Source organism: Ischnura elegans, chromosome 4, assembly GCF_921293095.1.
Source record: "Ischnura elegans chromosome 4, ioIscEleg1.1, whole genome shotgun sequence".
NCBI lineage: Eukaryota > Metazoa > Arthropoda > Insecta > Odonata > Coenagrionidae > Ischnura > Ischnura elegans.
This window is the reverse complement of record NC_060249.1, coordinates 83,999,562-84,018,763: the sequence shown is the minus strand read 5'-3', so window position 1 is coordinate 84,018,763 and position 19,202 is coordinate 83,999,562. Positions and strand designations below refer to the sequence as shown.

The window sequence follows — 19,202 nt, the reverse complement described above, 5'->3', positions numbered from 1 at the left end:
ACTTTTTCTTCCAGCATTGATGAAAATCTATCCCTGGGTATCAATCTAACCATAAAATCATTGATGGAATGGACAGCAGACTTATAACAGTTCATGGAGGAGCCCTCCATCAATAAAGCAATCACATATTAAATTCCTCTATCTCGTATACCTTAAAGCACAAGCAATACCAGGGCAAGTGCAAAGTGAACAGATTTTAAATGATTACGCATGGGTCAATCTGAAGATGTTGTTTTAGTCAAACGATGAAGTGAATACTAGATTTATTGTGAATAATTTTTATTATATACATCTTTATATGGAAAATTCAACAAACTTCATGTGGTCTATCATCTATTATCCACATAATATTTATAAACATTAATTAATATTTGGTCCGTGAGTAAATCAATGAAGTACTCTTCATGTATGATCATCACAACAGAGCGACCATATAGCATACTAAATTTTCCTTAAAAATCGATGGCTTATACAGTGATTGTCGATCTGCTTTGTACAATGAATTTTCAAAAATTTGATTTTTCAATTTAAAACAGGTGTTGACAAAGAAACACAATGACTCAAAGGCATACAATAAGGATATAAACTCTTCTCACTATTCCCTTGGCACATACATTCTTTAAAACTAGATAATTATATATATAATATATATATGACAAAATAACAATCTGCATAATGTACAATATTTACCATGTCATCAATGCCCTAAGTCCTCTCCTTCTAATGAGCTAACATGTGGCTTCAACATTTTATTAACCAAATGCAAATCGATCATTTTCTTAATTAAATCATATATTTAAAAGCATTAAAACAAATGCCTACTATTTACTTTGAAGATATTTTCAAGCATCAAAACTGGGCATATCTTACCACAGTACGATAAATTTCAATTTTTCTGTTGAATAATAAAAGGAAGTGAAAATAAACAGACATAACTTCATGGAATGGCAAATGAGGTTTCGAAAATGTATTATGTATGCAATGAGTAAAACTTTGCAAAGAAAAGTCACTCCAATGCAAACCAAACCATGCCTGTAACGGGTATAATTAGGAAAATATAAAGAAGATACACTATTGCGATGTTTTTAGTAAAAAATGACTCATAATTTAACTAATCTAAATCAGTTGAATAGCACTTCAAGATGTTCTACTTTGTCGACCAGACACACACAGCGATCAAGAAATATATTAATCAATATTTAATAATATATTTTATAACTGTCTCCATAGTATACCTAGTATCTCCATATTTCATTACATGGAGCTTATGGTAATTTACGAAGACATTTCTTCACAGAAAATTCTTTCTGCAGAAAATTTTTGCATCTTTAACAAGGACGCAGCAACAACATTTGCACTTTTAGAAATTCATGCTCTCAAAAACAGTATACACATATATATAGTAACAACCTACACAATAAACAGTCTTTTTCAAAGGTGGGTACCTTTCTTCTTTCGGAAAAGGTAGCTCAACATGGTAGACCGGCGATCACCGTCCTTGTCCTTCCGTTGGTTCACAGAACCTGACGCTGAAAACTCACTCTCCGAAGAGCTTTCACTGGGCCGCCTTGTCACGTTTTCTGGGGAGCCTAATGTTCCAGGAACTGCAGGTGGAGGCGCCACATAGGGTGGAAGGGAAGTTGGCCGAGCCCCAGCGGAGCCACCAATAGTAGCACTGCTACCAACATGACCCATGCTGCCATCACTGACTTCTGGGCCCACAGAGTGGCGCATCATGTGCTGTTTCTGCTGAGAAAAAAAATTGCCTGTACAGAATCTTCCAAAATATATTTAATGGAATGTAATGAAAGTACAAACCTTTTTTATATTCCACGGAAATTTATTTAGATCGCACATTCATGTTCACACTCTGTGGCATAATACGCAATGCAACATAATCTGATTATCGATTATGCCACAGAGAGGTGAAATGCATTAAACAATCTAACTTTATCTTAGTGAAAAATAAAAAGATTAGTGCTTTCATCATGAACGTTCAAAATTTCTACCATGCAAAACTTGAAGTCAACATTTTAAATGAAATATAAATTATAACCATGCTTAACGCAAGTGCTGGGAAAGAGGAGCACATGGACGTATGTAGAAAAAATTTTGGGAGACTCATATGGAGAGGTGGTACCTTTCAGGGGACTGGGAGGGACAAACTTAACACGTTGCGTACGGATGGCGAGAATTCTCATCATTTTTTTCCCGAACGTTCCGGATGGATGACGAAGATTCTCATTTAGGTTGACACGCCTAAATGACGAGAATCTTCGTCATCCGTCCGGAATGTTCGGGAAAAAAATGACGAGAATTCTCGCCATCCGTACGCAATGTGTTAAGACTATATCTACCAAACATTTCATAGGGGAAAAGTATGAATCCATAGAGATTGTACACCTTCGCTCATGATTCAAACCCTCATACATTAGCATCATACATTGTGTCAATCATTGAGTCCAGCAAAAGTTGAGAGGTGCAAAAATGGTATTTTTCAATTTTCAAACCCAACAAAAATTGCTGACCCATATGCATATTATACAAGTGGTTTTTTTTACCACATTAGCAAATATCTTCTGAGCAGTTTTTTCTTTAAGTTCAAAACTTTCATAAGAAAATAAATTTCAGAACATAATAAAAAGAAAAATTGCCATTTTTTTCATCCAGATTGAATATAATTTTAGGTAAAGACACGTCATCTTCTTGAAATTAAAGTTCTTGATGACTAATTTCTGAATTCTCAAAAATTCTCTCTTCTAACTCTAAGGACCAGGCATGCCATAATTAATGGAAGAAATTACTTCAATGCTATAATAAAATCACATAAAAAAGAAAGTTACCGGATCTTGGACAAAATATGAACAGGGACACTGGAGAAGGGGTTGATGAAAGAGTGATGACCCGAGACATAAAAATGCTTGACAAAAACAAAACTAGAGCAAATAGGGCCTTCAAATTTCACATAGAATATTCATGAGAAGTGGGTTTTTGATGGAATTTTCACATGGCCTGAACAAAACTATGAAAATTAGCTGACCTTTCCCAAAGTCAAAACCACACACAATGGATGAAAAGTCTTTTGCTGTGCATTCAATGCTTAATTTACAAAAATAATGGCATAAAAAAGGCATACCTGCTGCTGCCTGGGAGGCATTCCTGCAGAAGAATAGGCTGAAATTGAAAAGAACAAATACCATCAGAAAAAATTCTGTGCAACTTGCATTAGCAGTTAGTACTTTAATCACAGCTAAGGTATTCTATAAAAAGAACTTTCACTGCTGACTACCAAAGTTATCCACACTACGTAGGAATAATATTATCACACTCGATGGCAACAAGCTCATTATTTTCACAAAATGCAATCTCAAGTTATTAATTTACCATGAATATCACAATGATAAAATTCACCACAAGCAACATCATTTTTTCCCACGCAAGCACAGAAAGCTGACATTCAAGCAGACAAAAACATTAGCACTTGAGTCATAAAAGAAAGCATGTAAGGTTAGACTATTTATAATTCACAATGATTGCATGCAAACTGCACCAAACTCCCTTTTAACACATTCAATGCGGGCCCGATTTTCATTAAAATTGTTGAAAATCGGCCATTAAATTAAGAAAGAAAAATAGATGGAGGTTTCCACGCCATAACTTCCGTTCATAAACTTTTTACAAATGGCGCACATGGTTCAAAAGAGGGAAGCTTTCTGAGGGCCATACACACGATCGGAAGACTTGGAAGAGGATATTACTACATGTCTTAACTAGAAATTAGGGATGGGTCGAATAGTAGATTTCTCGAATTCGAATATCGAATTCGAATATTAAATCATTGCTCGAATATTCGAATACCTCGAATTTCGAATACCTCGAATACTAAACGATGAATGTGAAAATGTTTGACTAGGTCGCCTATGCAGCAGGAAACCCAAGATTTTGGCGAGTAACTGTGATTGCCTTTAAAGGATTCAAACAGGAATTTAGCTGATTAATGGAATATTTTAATTTTATGTAAACAATAGGGTAGTTTCCTTCATTAAAGAAAACGAAAGGTATTGATTGTGATTCGTTACCCACCATTAGTGTATTCATAATATACAAATTATTTCGTTCTAGAAATACCGGTTTAGACTAATGGCAATGTTCAATTTTACCTCATTTGAAAAAGGCCAGATTGGCGCCTATGCGATGCCACTCCACGTGACATCACAGGGACCTAGTTTCTACACGAGAGGATCGGAGTTTTACATCGTCTGAGGTTACCAATGCATGCATGAGGCACAGAGCTCAGGGAAACATGTCTTAATAATCACACAGTCTGTTTGATAAGGTATTAATAATCCTTATTTAAGCCAAGCGCTACCAGCTAGCATGGTACTCGGCTACCTGCTAGCATCCTGCGTCGTAATAGCGCTCAGAGCCTCGCCCCAAGGTCACCTCACTTGCGGCAGCGGGAACCAGAACGACGTCACGCGGAGTTTTTCCCGGCATTCATACTTACCCGTCGCGTATTCGCGCGCTTGAAAATTTTCACTTTTAATTTAATCGCGAAAAATAGATATCGTCTTATAAAACTCTAAAAGCGTTAAATACGTACTTCAGGAGTATTAATATTTCGATTTAGGCAATAAAAAATAATAGGAAACCACCCTATTTGAGCATTACGCCTCCGTCGTATTTCTTCTTCTTCCCGGTATTTATTTTCTTGCGCAAAATGCTTAAATAAAGTCAGAAATATGTCGTGTTTGGTCTTATTCTTTTTTAAATTACGCGCACATCACTAATATTTCAATCCAATAAAGGTGTAATAACAATTGCCGAAAGTCATTGTTAGACACCTTTCGGGCTAGTAGATGACTCATGCAGCAGTTGACCTCGAGAAAGGGGGAAATTCGAAGCAGGTAGGTAGAAAAAGGTCAGTGGGTGAGAAAAGGGGGTGGGTGCGAGACACGTTTCTATTTTTCTCGCGTAACTTGATATTTTTTGAAGCTAAGGTTTTTGTAATACAATCCCTGCGCGAGCTGGGATCTTTTGTTTGATTTCGGAGAAGAGGAAATCGTCAAGAGTGGGTGAGGCGAATGCTGAATGGAGGGGGATAGCAGATCGTGGGAAATGCGCCAATGTCACTATCCCACGGCACTGAGTTCCTCCCTATGGTAGTTTCATCTCCTGGGGAAGATTCAAAATAAGTGCTTGTCATTATTAGCCACAAAGGACACACGGCAAACACCTCCTCTCATTTTATCATAAGATGGATGCGGGAAAATGGTCAGTGGGGAGAAAGAGGGAAGGGTGAAACACGATTCTATTATTTTCCGGTAACTTGATATTTTTTTCAAAGCTGAGGTCTTCGTAATATGATCCCTGCACGAGCCGGGACCTTTTTTTTGTTTTCTGGGAAGAGGAAATCGTCTGAGAGGGGGGGGCGAAAGCTGAATGGATGGGGATAGCGGATCGTGGGAAATGCGCCAATGTCGCTATCCCACGGAACTGAGGTTCTCCTGATAGGGGACACCTGGGATTTTCGGATTTTTTTCATCCGATCAATTTCGGTTCCCCACGTCGAACTCTTTTCACCGCTCAAACCCGTGAATTTGATGTATTTCGTCAGCTTGCCTAAAACGGCGCTGCATGCACTAGACGAGTTCTCATTTTTCCGAGTCAACTACCAACGACGTGCGAGCGACAGTGTATGACGCGAAATTCAAAGTATTCGAGGTATTCGAGACGATACCTTTGGCATAACTATTCGAGATCTCGAATATCGAATACTTTCTATTATTCGAGGTATTCGAGTATTCGCGGATACTATTCGCACATCTCTACTAGAAATACAAACTATGCAGTGATGGTCCGTACCATAATGGAAAAAAATTGTACAACATTCTACCCCAGAGTATCAGGAATATCACATCCCTAGGGCAATTAAAAAGGAAAGTAAAAACCTTATTACTCAGTGAAGTTTTTTATACTGTTGATTAATTCTCTTTTTTTCTAAAAACCCAAAAGGAATTGTAATTTGTAAAATGTTGGAAAATTGTAATTTAGTAAAAACTTGCAAATATTATCATTCATAAAACCTACTTATAAATTGTATACTATTGTATCTTATGTTTCAATTTTGCATGTTTGTATTTGCCAACGTGAAGATTTCAAATCCTATGGAATGTGAACATTGAATCTCTGTATTTTAAGGAGTAGATATAATATGACAAAGCCTATGTCTACATCATGTAAGACCAAGCAGGTGAATAAAATTTCTATTTCTATTAGTCGTGTACGGAGGCGGAGAAAGGCCTCCCGGCCCGAACGGAACAGCACATCAATTGACATGCTCCGCACTGAATGTGTTAACCTAATAAATCTCCCTTTGACCCTTACACCATCACCATTATACTACGACTAAATGGTACGTTGCTTGATGACTGGTCAATGACCTGACCTTGGTGCTGTTGATGATAGTGCAGTTGTTGCTGGTAGATGTGTTGGTGATGGTGCTGATTAGGGTTGCCGAGGTAAGGGTTCCCCGGGGTGAACGAACCATCCACCATGTCAGAGTGGCTGCCACCAATGTTGTGATATCGGTTTAACGGGGGAGCTGTGGGAGGTAAAGGTGGTGGCATATCGGCTAATGCACGACACACCAATAATTTTCAAATAAATCTCCTTCACACTAGGCATTGCATTTCTCTGTCAAAGGAGAGATATTCATTTGCAATGCAACTATGCAGGCCCATGATCAACCCCAATAAAAACTCCATTTACTCCTTACCAAATATTCAAATTATGTTAAGCAAGAGAGAGATTAAACTAAAAACCCGGAGGTACACTACACTCTGGTACACCGATCAAAATATTCAGCAAATTTCCTCGCTACGTGACAACTCCTCAATTTACACTTTCTTCCACAAAATTTAGCCGATAAAATTTCAGTATGATCGAATGCATGCTCCTGAATTCTGTTCTTGTTCTGATTATAGCCTAAAATTTATCAAGACAAACTTGGGGCCAAATACTATTATTATTGATTACATGAGTGATTGATTAAATAGTAAAATAATGCTTCTTATTCAAAGATAGGCTGTTCATAGAATAAGATGTGATTATATGAATTATTTACTTAGAAGGGCTGCCGTGTCTATGATTTTGAATCCATAATGTAAATGTAAGAAATTTCCACAAAAGTCAGATATAACTATTGAAATAAGAGCTGATTCATTTGTTTACCATCACAATTTTCATTTTTTAACTCTTACAGTTCTTTAACCCAAAATACTCTCAATAACACTGATTTATAACTACTTCTGCAACCAATAATTATTACGTAAATTGAATCCTTGAGAAATTTATAGCAAGGTAAAAATAAAAGTAGAATGCTTGCTGCAAGGAACACATCTCAATCGTAGAAGACTGCTGAATGTATCCTCACAATCATGACTAAATCAAAATGTATCATTAAATAGCCACGACACCTGGATGTTTTACATATCCACCTTAAGGTGTAAGCAATTATACATTCCTACGAATTTTATCATCATTGCCTTCCATTAAATAATCCTCCTTCTCGATGATGACTGGATCCAACCAACAATCCAAGGCATAATTTAAAAATCATTTGCAAAGATGCACTGGTAAGTAAAGCCACAGTTGCAGATTACAAGCGCATTTTCATAGGTAAAGCAACAAATACTGTGATTGTGACACAGAGAATGATAAATTCAATCATTAATAATACAGCCATCAAGTAAATTCAGTAATATGTACGTACTGAAACTATGAGATAGTGTGGGCATTAAATAAAGCAAGCTCTTGTTTCACAAAAGTAACATTTAACTTCATAACTTCCCATTAAAAGAGGAAGTATGATGGCAACCATGAAAGGATACCATCATCAACATGATGTGATATTTTCATATCTATTAAAATATTTTCTTTGCCGTCTATTACATGGAAAAAATCTGTCATCAAGCTTTAAACTAAACTTAAGACTTTTCCGAAGTTATGCATTAGTATATTTTTAACTGGTTGAAAAAACTGCTTTAAAATCTTAAGTGTCACAAAGGTCTGCTTACTTTAATCAGCAATCATTCAATTCAGGCAAAAATAAGTTATGAATAGTGCACAATGCTAAATTCATTGTCTTGCATAATTATATCTTTATCTCATTGAAAACCTGAACATTACTGTGGATTTTGATTCACAAAACAATTCTAACAATAAAATTAAATTAAAAATGTTTCCCCACCCAAGAAAATATACATTTATACATACATTTTCACCAGAAAATGAAAAACACCACAGATTCATTTACTCCTGGAATTAATTATAACCACATCATAATAAGCATTAAATAAGATCCACACTTCTTAAAAACCAATAGACTCAGCACCAATAAAAAAGTATACTCTCCCAATATGGCATAAAAGAAAAAAATGTATGTATTCCTTAAAAATAACTGTAAGTTAGTACACATTACAATTTAGTGATTCATTCCCACTGCCTCATAAAATTGCAAGATAAACTATTATGTATGTACGTACATTGCAACCAATAAATACAACATAGAACTATTATTTCAAAATCAGACAAGTTATGCTAAAAATCTATCTAAATTTCTCATTAAGGTGTGCCACAATTGCCATTGAGGCAGTTACTATGAACAGGATGATTTATATCCTTATAAAATCAATCATTTGTGTTAATTCACAAACAAAGATCAAATCATAAAACCTCTAGAAAACCTGATGGCACTCATACCGAGCATGGTGTTAATGATTGACAAATCAAATGAGCCTACATGTATGTACAACATACTCCATCCAACACATCTATGATATGTTCAATAAACATGCTGAATTTGAAGGTTTGCTCCTTCAAATATATGCAATAATTCACTAAATTTTCTTCCCCAGGCCTCTATTTTATTTTATTGAATTCGGGGGAATTGAATTCTACATCCTCCTAATATACAAAAATAAATATAAGCCCTTAATTGCCGTATAAAAATGGTCATTTGAACTTATATTTCATTTTGCGCTTTTTTATGCCCATTAGATCTCATATTTCATTCAGATATCCATATTGTTTGGTTGGACATCGCTAAGTTTCACTTATTTTTAATAAACACAAAGCCTTTAAAAGCACCTCTTTCCCTTTACATCCTCTATGCATGATTCTCATACACCTCATGCATGGCACTGAAGATTTCATTTTTATCACTGATTTTAAACACCGAACTATATTTTGAATCCCTTCCCCATTATTTTTTTTATATTTTCCCCAAACCAATATTAGTTCATATTTGATTCCCAATCAAAATTTTTATGGGTTTCACAACAGAGCAACTTATAGAGTTTTTTCCACCTGCACATGAGACAGATTCCCGGGAGAGAATTTTCTCCGGAATTGAATTAAATGCCTTTCGGCTATCAGTTAGGTTGTAACTTTCTACGCACCCAAAAATTCACTCAACTCATTTCCGATATAAATAAAAAATAATAAAGCACAAAATTAGATGATATTGCTACACTTCAAAACACATAATTTTCCCCGTAATGACTATCAAAATAAACCCACATATTTCTCCAGCAGTGTGCATTCATTATCAAGAGTTATAGCATTAATGTAAAAATTCCCAGTTTGATAAAGGTATCAGGAATTTTCACAAAATATCATGGTGACAGAAAAATTTTAGGTGCAGCAAACATGAGTTGGCAGAACAATGTGCACAGCAACATGCAAAACAGGAAAAGCAGAACAATAAAACGAAATAAGCAGAAAAAAATGTATTAACCTCCATATGCAACAATTTTACCTGATCCATAGTCATTATTTGATACAGCAGCCATCTCTCGCCTTCTCCACGAATCTCTAACTTCAGAAACAACAGGCACACCGTTCTGGCGCACTGATATTTGCTGATGTGAGTGAGAGCTCGAGTGCTGATATGGTATATCTCTTCTCGGAGCTGGTTCGGGAGCATCTAGAAGCCAAATTGTCACTCTCAGCATATTAAGACACAACGTCACAAAAGCATTGCTCCTCATGCACCAAGCGCAAAACACAGAGTATTTCACAGTGACATAAAACACACAAGCAACATTCACAAATAAATTTAAAATGAGTCATACGCACATCATTTTAAAACCATAATTCAAACAACACGTTAAGGTTTTTTTGTAACTCAAAACTTTTCTTTGAAAAATAATGCATGGATGTGAAAGATTATTGAAACCATTGTTATTTTGTAAGTATTTAATAAGAATACCAAGCAAAAATATTTCAAATCACTTTAGCTCATAACATAGTTATGAATTTAAACTTTTAAATTTCCTGTAGAATCAATTATTAGTCATAATTGAGTATTCCGTTGACAATAGCAAAGCATAAAGTGCAAAAGAATATGTAAGACTAATTGGGAAAAGGAAACCAAGAAGCTAACATAATAATAGGAGTTGATGCATGCAAAGGAAATGAATTACATATATGCATACTTTTGAAAACAAACATACAATTTAAGGGATGAGAAACATGTATATTGTGTTCATAATAAACACTTTTAAATGTTCCTCGACGAGGTAAATAACGTAAAAAAACCCTAGGTTGGGCAGAATCACAGAACACACTAAAAAAGGATAAAAAACACTCACAATAAGTACTAAGTTTTCGGTGGCGTATTACCACCTTCCTCAGAGTTAGGTAGGAGAGGAGGTCTTTATAATAAATGTACTTCTAACATTATGTTAAGGTTTTCAATGAATAAGAAAATTTATTTTCTTGAATACTACCACTCCCAATTGCATACATAACAGATATCCAAAACTTATGCCTTAGTAAAAGATGAGTTGCCCCTAATTAATGGAGATACTCAGACCAAATTCTGACCTTGATGTGCGTTGAAGAAAGAACCATGAAGATATATGTAATAGAGGGATAAGATGAAACTATTCACAATTAACTTCTGTTAAATCATGAGATTATATTACGCTATTGGTGGAAAACTTAGGCTGAGATACAAATAGGACTAAGGATCAACTGGAATCAAAATTTACAATGAAGGAAGATTAATTGTAAAACTGACTGATAAATAGAAGACTTGATGAAAATGTGTAATAGTAGTAGAAATCTTGTTTAAAGGGTGTGTCGACATCTGAGGTCATTTTGCACCACACCATATCTTATGCTAAAATAGTAATGAAAAAAATGTTGATGAAAATGAGTAGGAATAAGAGTTTATAAAAAGAAAATACAGTTTGCTGAAATTAAAACAGCCAAACATTTAATCATTCCTTAGTGTGCCCTTTTCAAAAGAGGAAGTCCAATATTTATTCTACAGTTCACCCAAACATCCTATCTTTTATCCATTCCAAGGTCAATCTCCAAGGAGGAATCCTTGAAGAGCTGAGGTAGTGCTCTCCCAACATTTCTTTGATTGGTGAGCAAGCACATGACTATATTCTTCCTCTGCGGATAATAATCATGTGACATTACAATGTAGTTATCACATACCTATGTTGTGACATACAAAGTGCAATTAAAAATTGTATTGATATGAGGATATTTACCTCCTGCCGTTACCTAATACAATAGAAAAAGGTTTTGACAACTAAAGTAATGTTTAGAAGAAAATTCTAAGGTTTTTGAAGGATAAAATATCATTGGTGGTGGCCAATGATTCATTATTACAAGATTAAATAAAGAGCATGGGAAAATACGACATATCGGCAAGAATGCCAGGGGTATACCCACTGCATGGGCCAACTTTTTCTCCCACTCTGCGGAAGAAAAGAGAGTTTCTCTTTGCTAAGGTTTGCTGACAGTTATTCAAGTTCTAATCTTGTTTCATTCAACCCTAAATCTCTTGAAACCTGAGTAAATTTTTATCCATGCACTACGTAATCAATGCAACTTTCCCACCTTCATTCATCCCGCAGAGAGGTGGCATAACCAGGAGGCAGATTGAGAGGAGTTTGAGGATGAGGTGCGGCTGCACCTCCGTAATTTTTGGAAAAATTTTAAAGATATTATGCTTTAAGATTGCTCTACGGTTAAAGTTTTTATCTGTCACAGGTATCAGGTCAATCTTGCATCATCAAATGCACAATATGTACACTAAGAACAGAACTGACCCAATTTTTTCCACTTAAAAATACTTGAGAATATTCTAATCTTGCATCAATCAAGCAATATGAATGGCCTTTCTTTATTTTGATTGTCCAGCGTCATCAGAAAAGTCTTATCTTATCTTAACCTACCTTTGAATTTGAGATAGCACTCCAAGTAATTTATAAGACACTACACAAAGGCAAAAAGAATTGCAAAAATTTCATGGACAAAGATATGATCAACATACCAATCTCCATTAAGATAATAGGACACAAAATCAATCTCATCTAAGAAAATCACATCACAATGTTATTTTCTCCAATCTTCAAAGAACCGATTCAGTGATAGGGAGTTTCAGCAACTCTTACAATCAAGGATCAAAGGAATCTTACATCCAACACGAACTTGATACCACAGTTTCACAGAATTGAAGTGTTCACAATAGACTCACCTCCACCACTCGAAAGCCTATTCCTGGTGACAGCCTCGGTGGTCGGCGACCGCACCGGTACAGGAGGAGGGGGTCCCCTCGGAGGAATTGGCGGTCTGTCCTGAACGCCTTGATGAAGGTGCACCGGTTGCTGCTGCTGACTCGAATGATGATGGCTTCCTTGGGGAGGAATGTGATGAGGCTGCACCTGCTGATGGTGATGGTGGTATGGGTGTCCTGCCTGAAGTGGGGGCTCTTGTTCCTAGGAGATACAAGTGTGCTATTAGCCTTAATATTAACGATTGACTCATTACTGAAAACAAAGTTGGACTGTCAACTAGGCAGAAGTTCATTAGGTAGCTAGAATCATACATTAATTATATAATTAAAATACTAGGAAGACCTTTTTCAGTAACTACTGCATCTTATTCCCTTTGTCACACTTGATATTTCATTCCTCGCAATAATGGTGATGAGATAAATGTTGATTACCTACTTAAAAAAAAAAGCTGCACAAGTTCCCAAAAACTTCCTCGTTAATTGATGAAAGCAACTGGAAGAACCTTTAAACAACTATTTAATTATCATTTCATTAGTTATCATTTTGAAAATAAGGCATGAACATAAGAATAAAATAATCATAATTAACAAGTAAATTTCTCTGGTAATTTCACTGCTTTCATTTCATTAAAAGTCATATATATTTCCAATACCATGTGAAAAATCACATCAAATATATATAAAACTTGGTTTTTCTAGTATGCTTTCCCTACTTTTTTCGACAAACAAAATAACACACATTCAGACGACAATTTGAATCTCACTGCAGGTAATCCCAGACTTGGCCATTTTCCACATCATTAAAATAATTTAATCATTAACTGAAGCCAGGGTTTTTTAAACATTTAAAATATCCATAAGCTACAATTATGATTCAACATATATATACCAATATTTTGATGAGCAAGGCTACATTTCTGTCATAACCACAGAATCTCGATTATTTCCTAATAGCATGTAAGTTTTCTCAAGCTTTGAATTTAAATTGAAAACTTTCCTTGATTTTTAATGCAGGTGTGCAACAATTACTCCAAGCAAGGTTACTTTAGACCATGGTTTACTCCACTAAAAAATTAAGTTTAGGTCAAAACGATTCCAGCCAATAGCTTTCTACTTTGAGCATGTGCAAATGTAATAGTAAATAGGCAATGCCATTTCAATGTAAAATAATATCCTGTCTATTAATTTATAATTTAAAAAAATATTTTCATAAAGAGCAAAGGATTAAATTGTGGTTTGCCAGAGGTTGTATTTTTTGAAGTGACTAATATTGCAGATATTTTTAACCAAATGAGTTCTATGAATAACTGTAATAATTATAAAATTATGCCTGGGTTGAATTAAAAGACATAACATATTAACTGACTATACATCTTAGCATAAACTTTATTATTATTTTTTAAATATTTTGGTTAAAATATTTGCACATACCTTCCAACTAATGAGAATCAATCCATTGAAATAGCACTCTTTACCATTTCCCTTCACGCCAAGTTTTCATAACTGATATTTAAAAGATTTCCTTGTGATTTATAACAAGTATGTAATACATTGAATGATAATTTCTTAGTATTTTTGAGATGAAGTCCTCTTGCAAAGAATAAAATTCAGTATAAGACTCCGACACAAATATATGCTTTGAATTACAAAAACTGAACTAAGAATAAAAACTTAAACCACACAGACAGGCAAACATACATGGTTATATTCTTTAAAATTTGAGTTGTCTCCACACTACATGAATTATATCTATTATAAACTGCAGCATTCACCTTCAAACCTGAAGATGAGTACCATCATGTAGGCTAAAATCTTCCACAGCATGTGTGTTACACAATACAGTGGACCACTGCTGTAAGCTATACTAGTAAGGAGTCACAACATGGCAAATGCTTTTGTGAATAAGTTCTAAATGCAAACTATAGTTGCTATAAGCATAATTATCCTATATTGTGCAGACAATATCCATATTTTAAGGTATACATACAAGAAATCATTCAAATTACACCAAAACTTAACTTTTCTATCATTAGATTCACAATTTTTTTCTCTTAAAAAATGACAATTTTTAAGAATAAATAGAACTAGGTATTGATTACTGCAGCATTGAATAAGCATTTTAATGGACTTCTTCAGTAAAAGGAATTAAAAGAGGGAATTGCAAGAAATTTATAAAATTTAAAGACAATATTCATCATGATCAACATGAGAAAAATATAAATAATATCTATTTTTTAAGTGCTTGTTGACTATTCAATTATTGATTCAATTGTCACATAATGCCACTTAATACAGCCACCAGTTACTTATCCACTTCACTTGCTGAAGAAAGCTGATATGTAAGAGTGGCAGATATTGAGAATGTTCCCATCTTGTACTTGCAAACACTCAGTATGTATATAATTATTATAATAAGCAAAAATATAATAATATTCTTCATTAGGTAAAATTAATAGCTGTGATACAACCTCGAGTTCATCTTCTCTGAAGCAAAAAAATTACGTATGACAAATAACTTAAGTTTCATCACATAGCAGCTTTGCAATTAAATGCTTTCCAGCTGATCAGTACAACAAGCTTACCTGATAATTCACATGACTTTCTTCACCATGATTATGCCTTTGCATTTGATATGAATGTTCCCTAGAAGATGCATTTGCAGGGCCAGATGCCCTTCGAACTTGCTGATGTTGCCGAAGTTCAGGCGAGGACGATGGACTTGAAGTGGAGCCATTGTCATCTTCTTTCCCAACAAGTCTCTCTCTTCCTGAAGCACCTAGTGTTTGCCCAATCTGTGCCTAGGGAAAAAATTCACTGCCATTATTTCTTATGACTACCTACACCTAATCAATCACATGAATATTCTCTGGATAACTAAGACTTTTTTTACACATATTTTATAAACCGTTACAGTACATACGGTATGTTTGACCTATTCACTTGATAGATCAAGCACTATGCTAACTCTGGCTGAATTGACTTTGAGGCTGCACTAAAAAAAATGAAACATACAATAATTATGCCAATTAGTCTTACAGCATGAATTTTCTGTTGTCTGAGTGATAGCCTCCAAAATTTGAGTCAATGTAATCACAGTTTGGCATTACAGAGCATTGCTCTTAACCAGAAGATACAGGTCAAGTGTACAAGTCTAGCATATTTACTACAGAGTTTTTCCTGAAAGCGTTTCTGAATTCTGAAAGTATTAATTTAGTTCACATGTATACTACTTTTTAAAACTGCAGAATAGATAGCAGTTAATATGTTAGGCCAACTGCCATTTAGAGCAAAGTTGGCAACTAATAGTGAAAGATATCACTTCCCTGTTTGACATAAATCGCTGATGGAGTCCCTTATAACAATAAGAGAAGATAAACCTCATTGAGAAGCAAGGATGATATTCTCATTACAAAAGGTAAAGTACAAATTTATTTTACATTTCATCCAAAAATCACCAATTTGTATGAAATTGGTCGAACTTCGACTTAAACTCCAGGATTTTTAGTGATTTCCTACCTCAGTAATTACTTGTCATGGGCTATTTCAGGTATTTTTTGTATGCAGCAACAGAAAAATGAACATAAACTAATTACATTAGCAAAATTGCCCTATTTTAGTAAAATATATGTAAAAACTTTCTGATAGCCGTGACTTTAAATTAACTCATTGACCTTAATAAAAAAAAAACTCAAAATTAAGTAAGGATTCTTTTACATACATAATTATGGCTTGACATAACTTAAATATTTACTTTGAAAGTATAACTTCACTCACATAATTTAATACATTGTAACTATTTCCACTTCCGTTAACATTTAAATCAGCACAGAATTTTAAATTCCCAACAACAATTAAAATTCCTATTGCCCTATGGAAACCTAATAAAGAAATTTCAGCAGAACCAAAATATCCCAAGAAGCTAAAAAAAAATATCCTTGTTACTGATTTTTGAGACTTGATGCATTACATACTGTCAAGTCTTTTCCCATGAAGAAGGAATGATAGAAAAAGATTTGATTCATACAATTACCACGTCAATTACTCTTACAACATTAATTTTCAGTTTTCTGAGTGATAGCAACCAAAAATATGAGGATAGTCCTCCTTTAAAGCTTTCCATGCATCATAACATCAATCGATTTGATGGAAGTCATTTGCCAAAGGTAGAAAACATCAAATATGTCGTCTTAATACACTCAGATTGGCATTAAAGTTAATTCTGCCATTGCAGAAAAGCTTAAACTACTGGTGCTACATGGCAAAATAAAATTATTTCATACATCAAAAATTACTATAACACATTTTATCAATCCCACAATTTCGGGATATGATTCAATGCATAAATATGACAAGCTATTTTGCTGAAGGATTGCAAGAAATTGTATTCCTTCATTTTTGAGATTTCCTCCAAAAAATCGAACATAATGAAGTATTTTTGCACTTATACACCATGCAATTGGTAGTTTCACAGCTCAAAGACTGGTTAATAACTTTGAATACAAAACTATGTATTTCAAGAAATTCAAAGCCTCCACTTAATACCAGCTTCAAGATATTTTAAAATAAAGTATCAAAATGAAATACAAAATAAATTATTGATGCACAAACTAATTATTTGAACTCACTACTACAACAGACACAATTAAAGGTGTGCAAGCATCTAAAAATGAGAGGATCACTAAAATTGTAACTTTTCCGTAATTTATTTCTATTTTCTCACAAGAAAGTTTCAGAACTAAATTATCCTCACAAGCATTCATGACACATGATGTATAAATGGGAGAGTAGGTAGTGCCTAAAAGCAGAATAAGTCGTAAAATGTGGAAAACCAGGAATCAATTGGGGCCTACACAATCCATAGGAAGCTTCAGCTTATAAAAATACACATGGATTTCTCTGACAGAAAATTTTTCCTCTCGACATAGACTTGAAAACTTTTAGGCCCATTTCAAACTCGAATTTGACAATCTCTAAGCATGGCAGGAAAACTACTCAATTTCAGGATTTAACAGTCTAACACTTACCTACTCATGTATCCAAGGATGAATGGTTCTGGAGTCATTTACCATCAACGTACCATTAAAATATACACCATATTTCTTTAAATCTCGCGAATAACTAATAATTGCCTTCAATTACCTGAACTACAAAAAATCGAGTTTTAGAAGCCATTAACAGATTCCTCCATGAAAAAGCTAAATGCAGGCAAATGCCTGCAGTATCTGCTGCATGGTACATATTCTCAACGAACAACATAAAAAAGTATTCAAACGTCATATTGAAAACAGAGAAGACATCCCTGATCAGAGAGATTTGAGGCAAGTTTGGAAATGAACAATTTTATGAAAACTGGCATTCCTCGCATTCATGAGCAAAAGGTACGGCAAAAATACCCGATGAATACCATTATTAACAGGTTTCCTGCAGCATCGCTCACTCATGGATCATAGCACATAAGACCCTCCACTGGGTCCAATTGCAGTCTAAACCGAGGAAGGCAAATATGCATGTTCAGTTCTGCCTCAAATGCATTAACGTAATTGAAAAAGTCCTATTAAATCATAATCTCCCTGATTCCTGCAAGACGGTACCTACATTTCTTAAAGGGAAATATGTATGAAGCAGCAGTCTAGTGCTTCATAACTATCCAGTCATGATGCTGAATCATGTGGCAGCAAGTGCTAATGGAAAAGTAATCTTCATTAAGTAAAGTAATGCACGCAAAACAAAACTAACAGTAGAAAGCCTTGATAAACTAAGTTAAAGCCCTTATAACAGCATCATTAAGGAAGTCATGCTATTTAATATACTGGAGATTTGCAAAGGCATTCACTTAAAGATCACTTGAAATTTAACTATTTGTAGTGGTACAATGAACTTATGAATATTTCCTTTCCTGACTTCATACTGTTTTAAATATTAAATTAGTTAAACCACGATTTCCTATGGCCTCCAGAACCAAATGAAAATGCATTTGTAAAATATTATTACAAATAAACAAATTATTTTCCATACAATAAAATATGGAAATGAATACATGGTACACTACCATATAAGAAGGCTTGAAACAAAAAATATAAAACCAGAAATAGGTAAAAATGCCATTATTGTTATGCTTTCGCTTTAAGTACTCACATCTTTTCTTAAAAAAAATGATGCATACTAATCCCAGAAATGTTTATTTCCTGAGCAAATAATTCGACTAATTCTGCCCATAATTTTGAATTCAATTTCCTATTTGTGAGAAGAGAAGACTGTGAGAAGATAAATTTCCATTGTGCACTTAGGTTACAGTCTTTCTCCATGAGAAATGAAATAATTAACATCCATTTCTGAAAACCATCAGTCATTAACCATAGTTGAAAAAGTAGAACATAAGCACCTACATTAGCAATTTAATACAAATAGCCCTCACTATTTATTTGAACCTTTTTCATCGAAATATTTGTCAATGTACCAACAACCACAAGCACTTAGTCATAGTAAAATTTCCCCAATAACAAAAGCAGATGTTAATTTCAACGAAGATGGCTCAATAAACACAACTACATATATAAAGTTTGAACAATACTTTCTCCAAGTTATAAAAAATACTCTTTTA

The 19,202-nt window shown here is 34.4% G+C and overlaps 1 protein-coding gene across 11 annotated transcripts in view; it reads right to left on the bottom strand.

Moving 5' to 3' along the window:
* Positions 1–262: 262 nt before the first annotated feature.
* The window catches only part of LOC124157741 (spectrin beta chain, non-erythrocytic 2), a 218,640-nt gene continuing 199,700 nt past the window's right edge, over positions 263–19,202 (bottom strand). For 4 of the 11 annotated variants that reach the window (XM_046532724.1, XM_046532728.1, XM_046532726.1 and 1 more), the window contains 6 exons: positions 15,184–15,399; positions 12,563–12,803; positions 9,821–9,988; positions 6,449–6,634; positions 3,137–3,174; positions 263–1,749 (listed from right to left, as the gene is read on the bottom strand). In XM_046532724.1, the coding sequence (XP_046388680.1) occupies positions 1,432–1,749; positions 3,137–3,174; positions 6,449–6,634; positions 9,821–9,988; positions 12,563–12,803; positions 15,184–15,399 (1,167 nt within the window). In that variant the 3' untranslated portion in view covers positions 263–1,431. The remainder of the gene's footprint in view (positions 1,750–3,136; positions 3,175–6,448; positions 6,635–9,820; positions 9,989–12,562; positions 12,804–15,183; positions 15,400–19,202) is intronic. The other 7 variants (XM_046532725.1, XM_046532727.1, XM_046532729.1 and 4 more) reach the window with 7 other exon arrangements.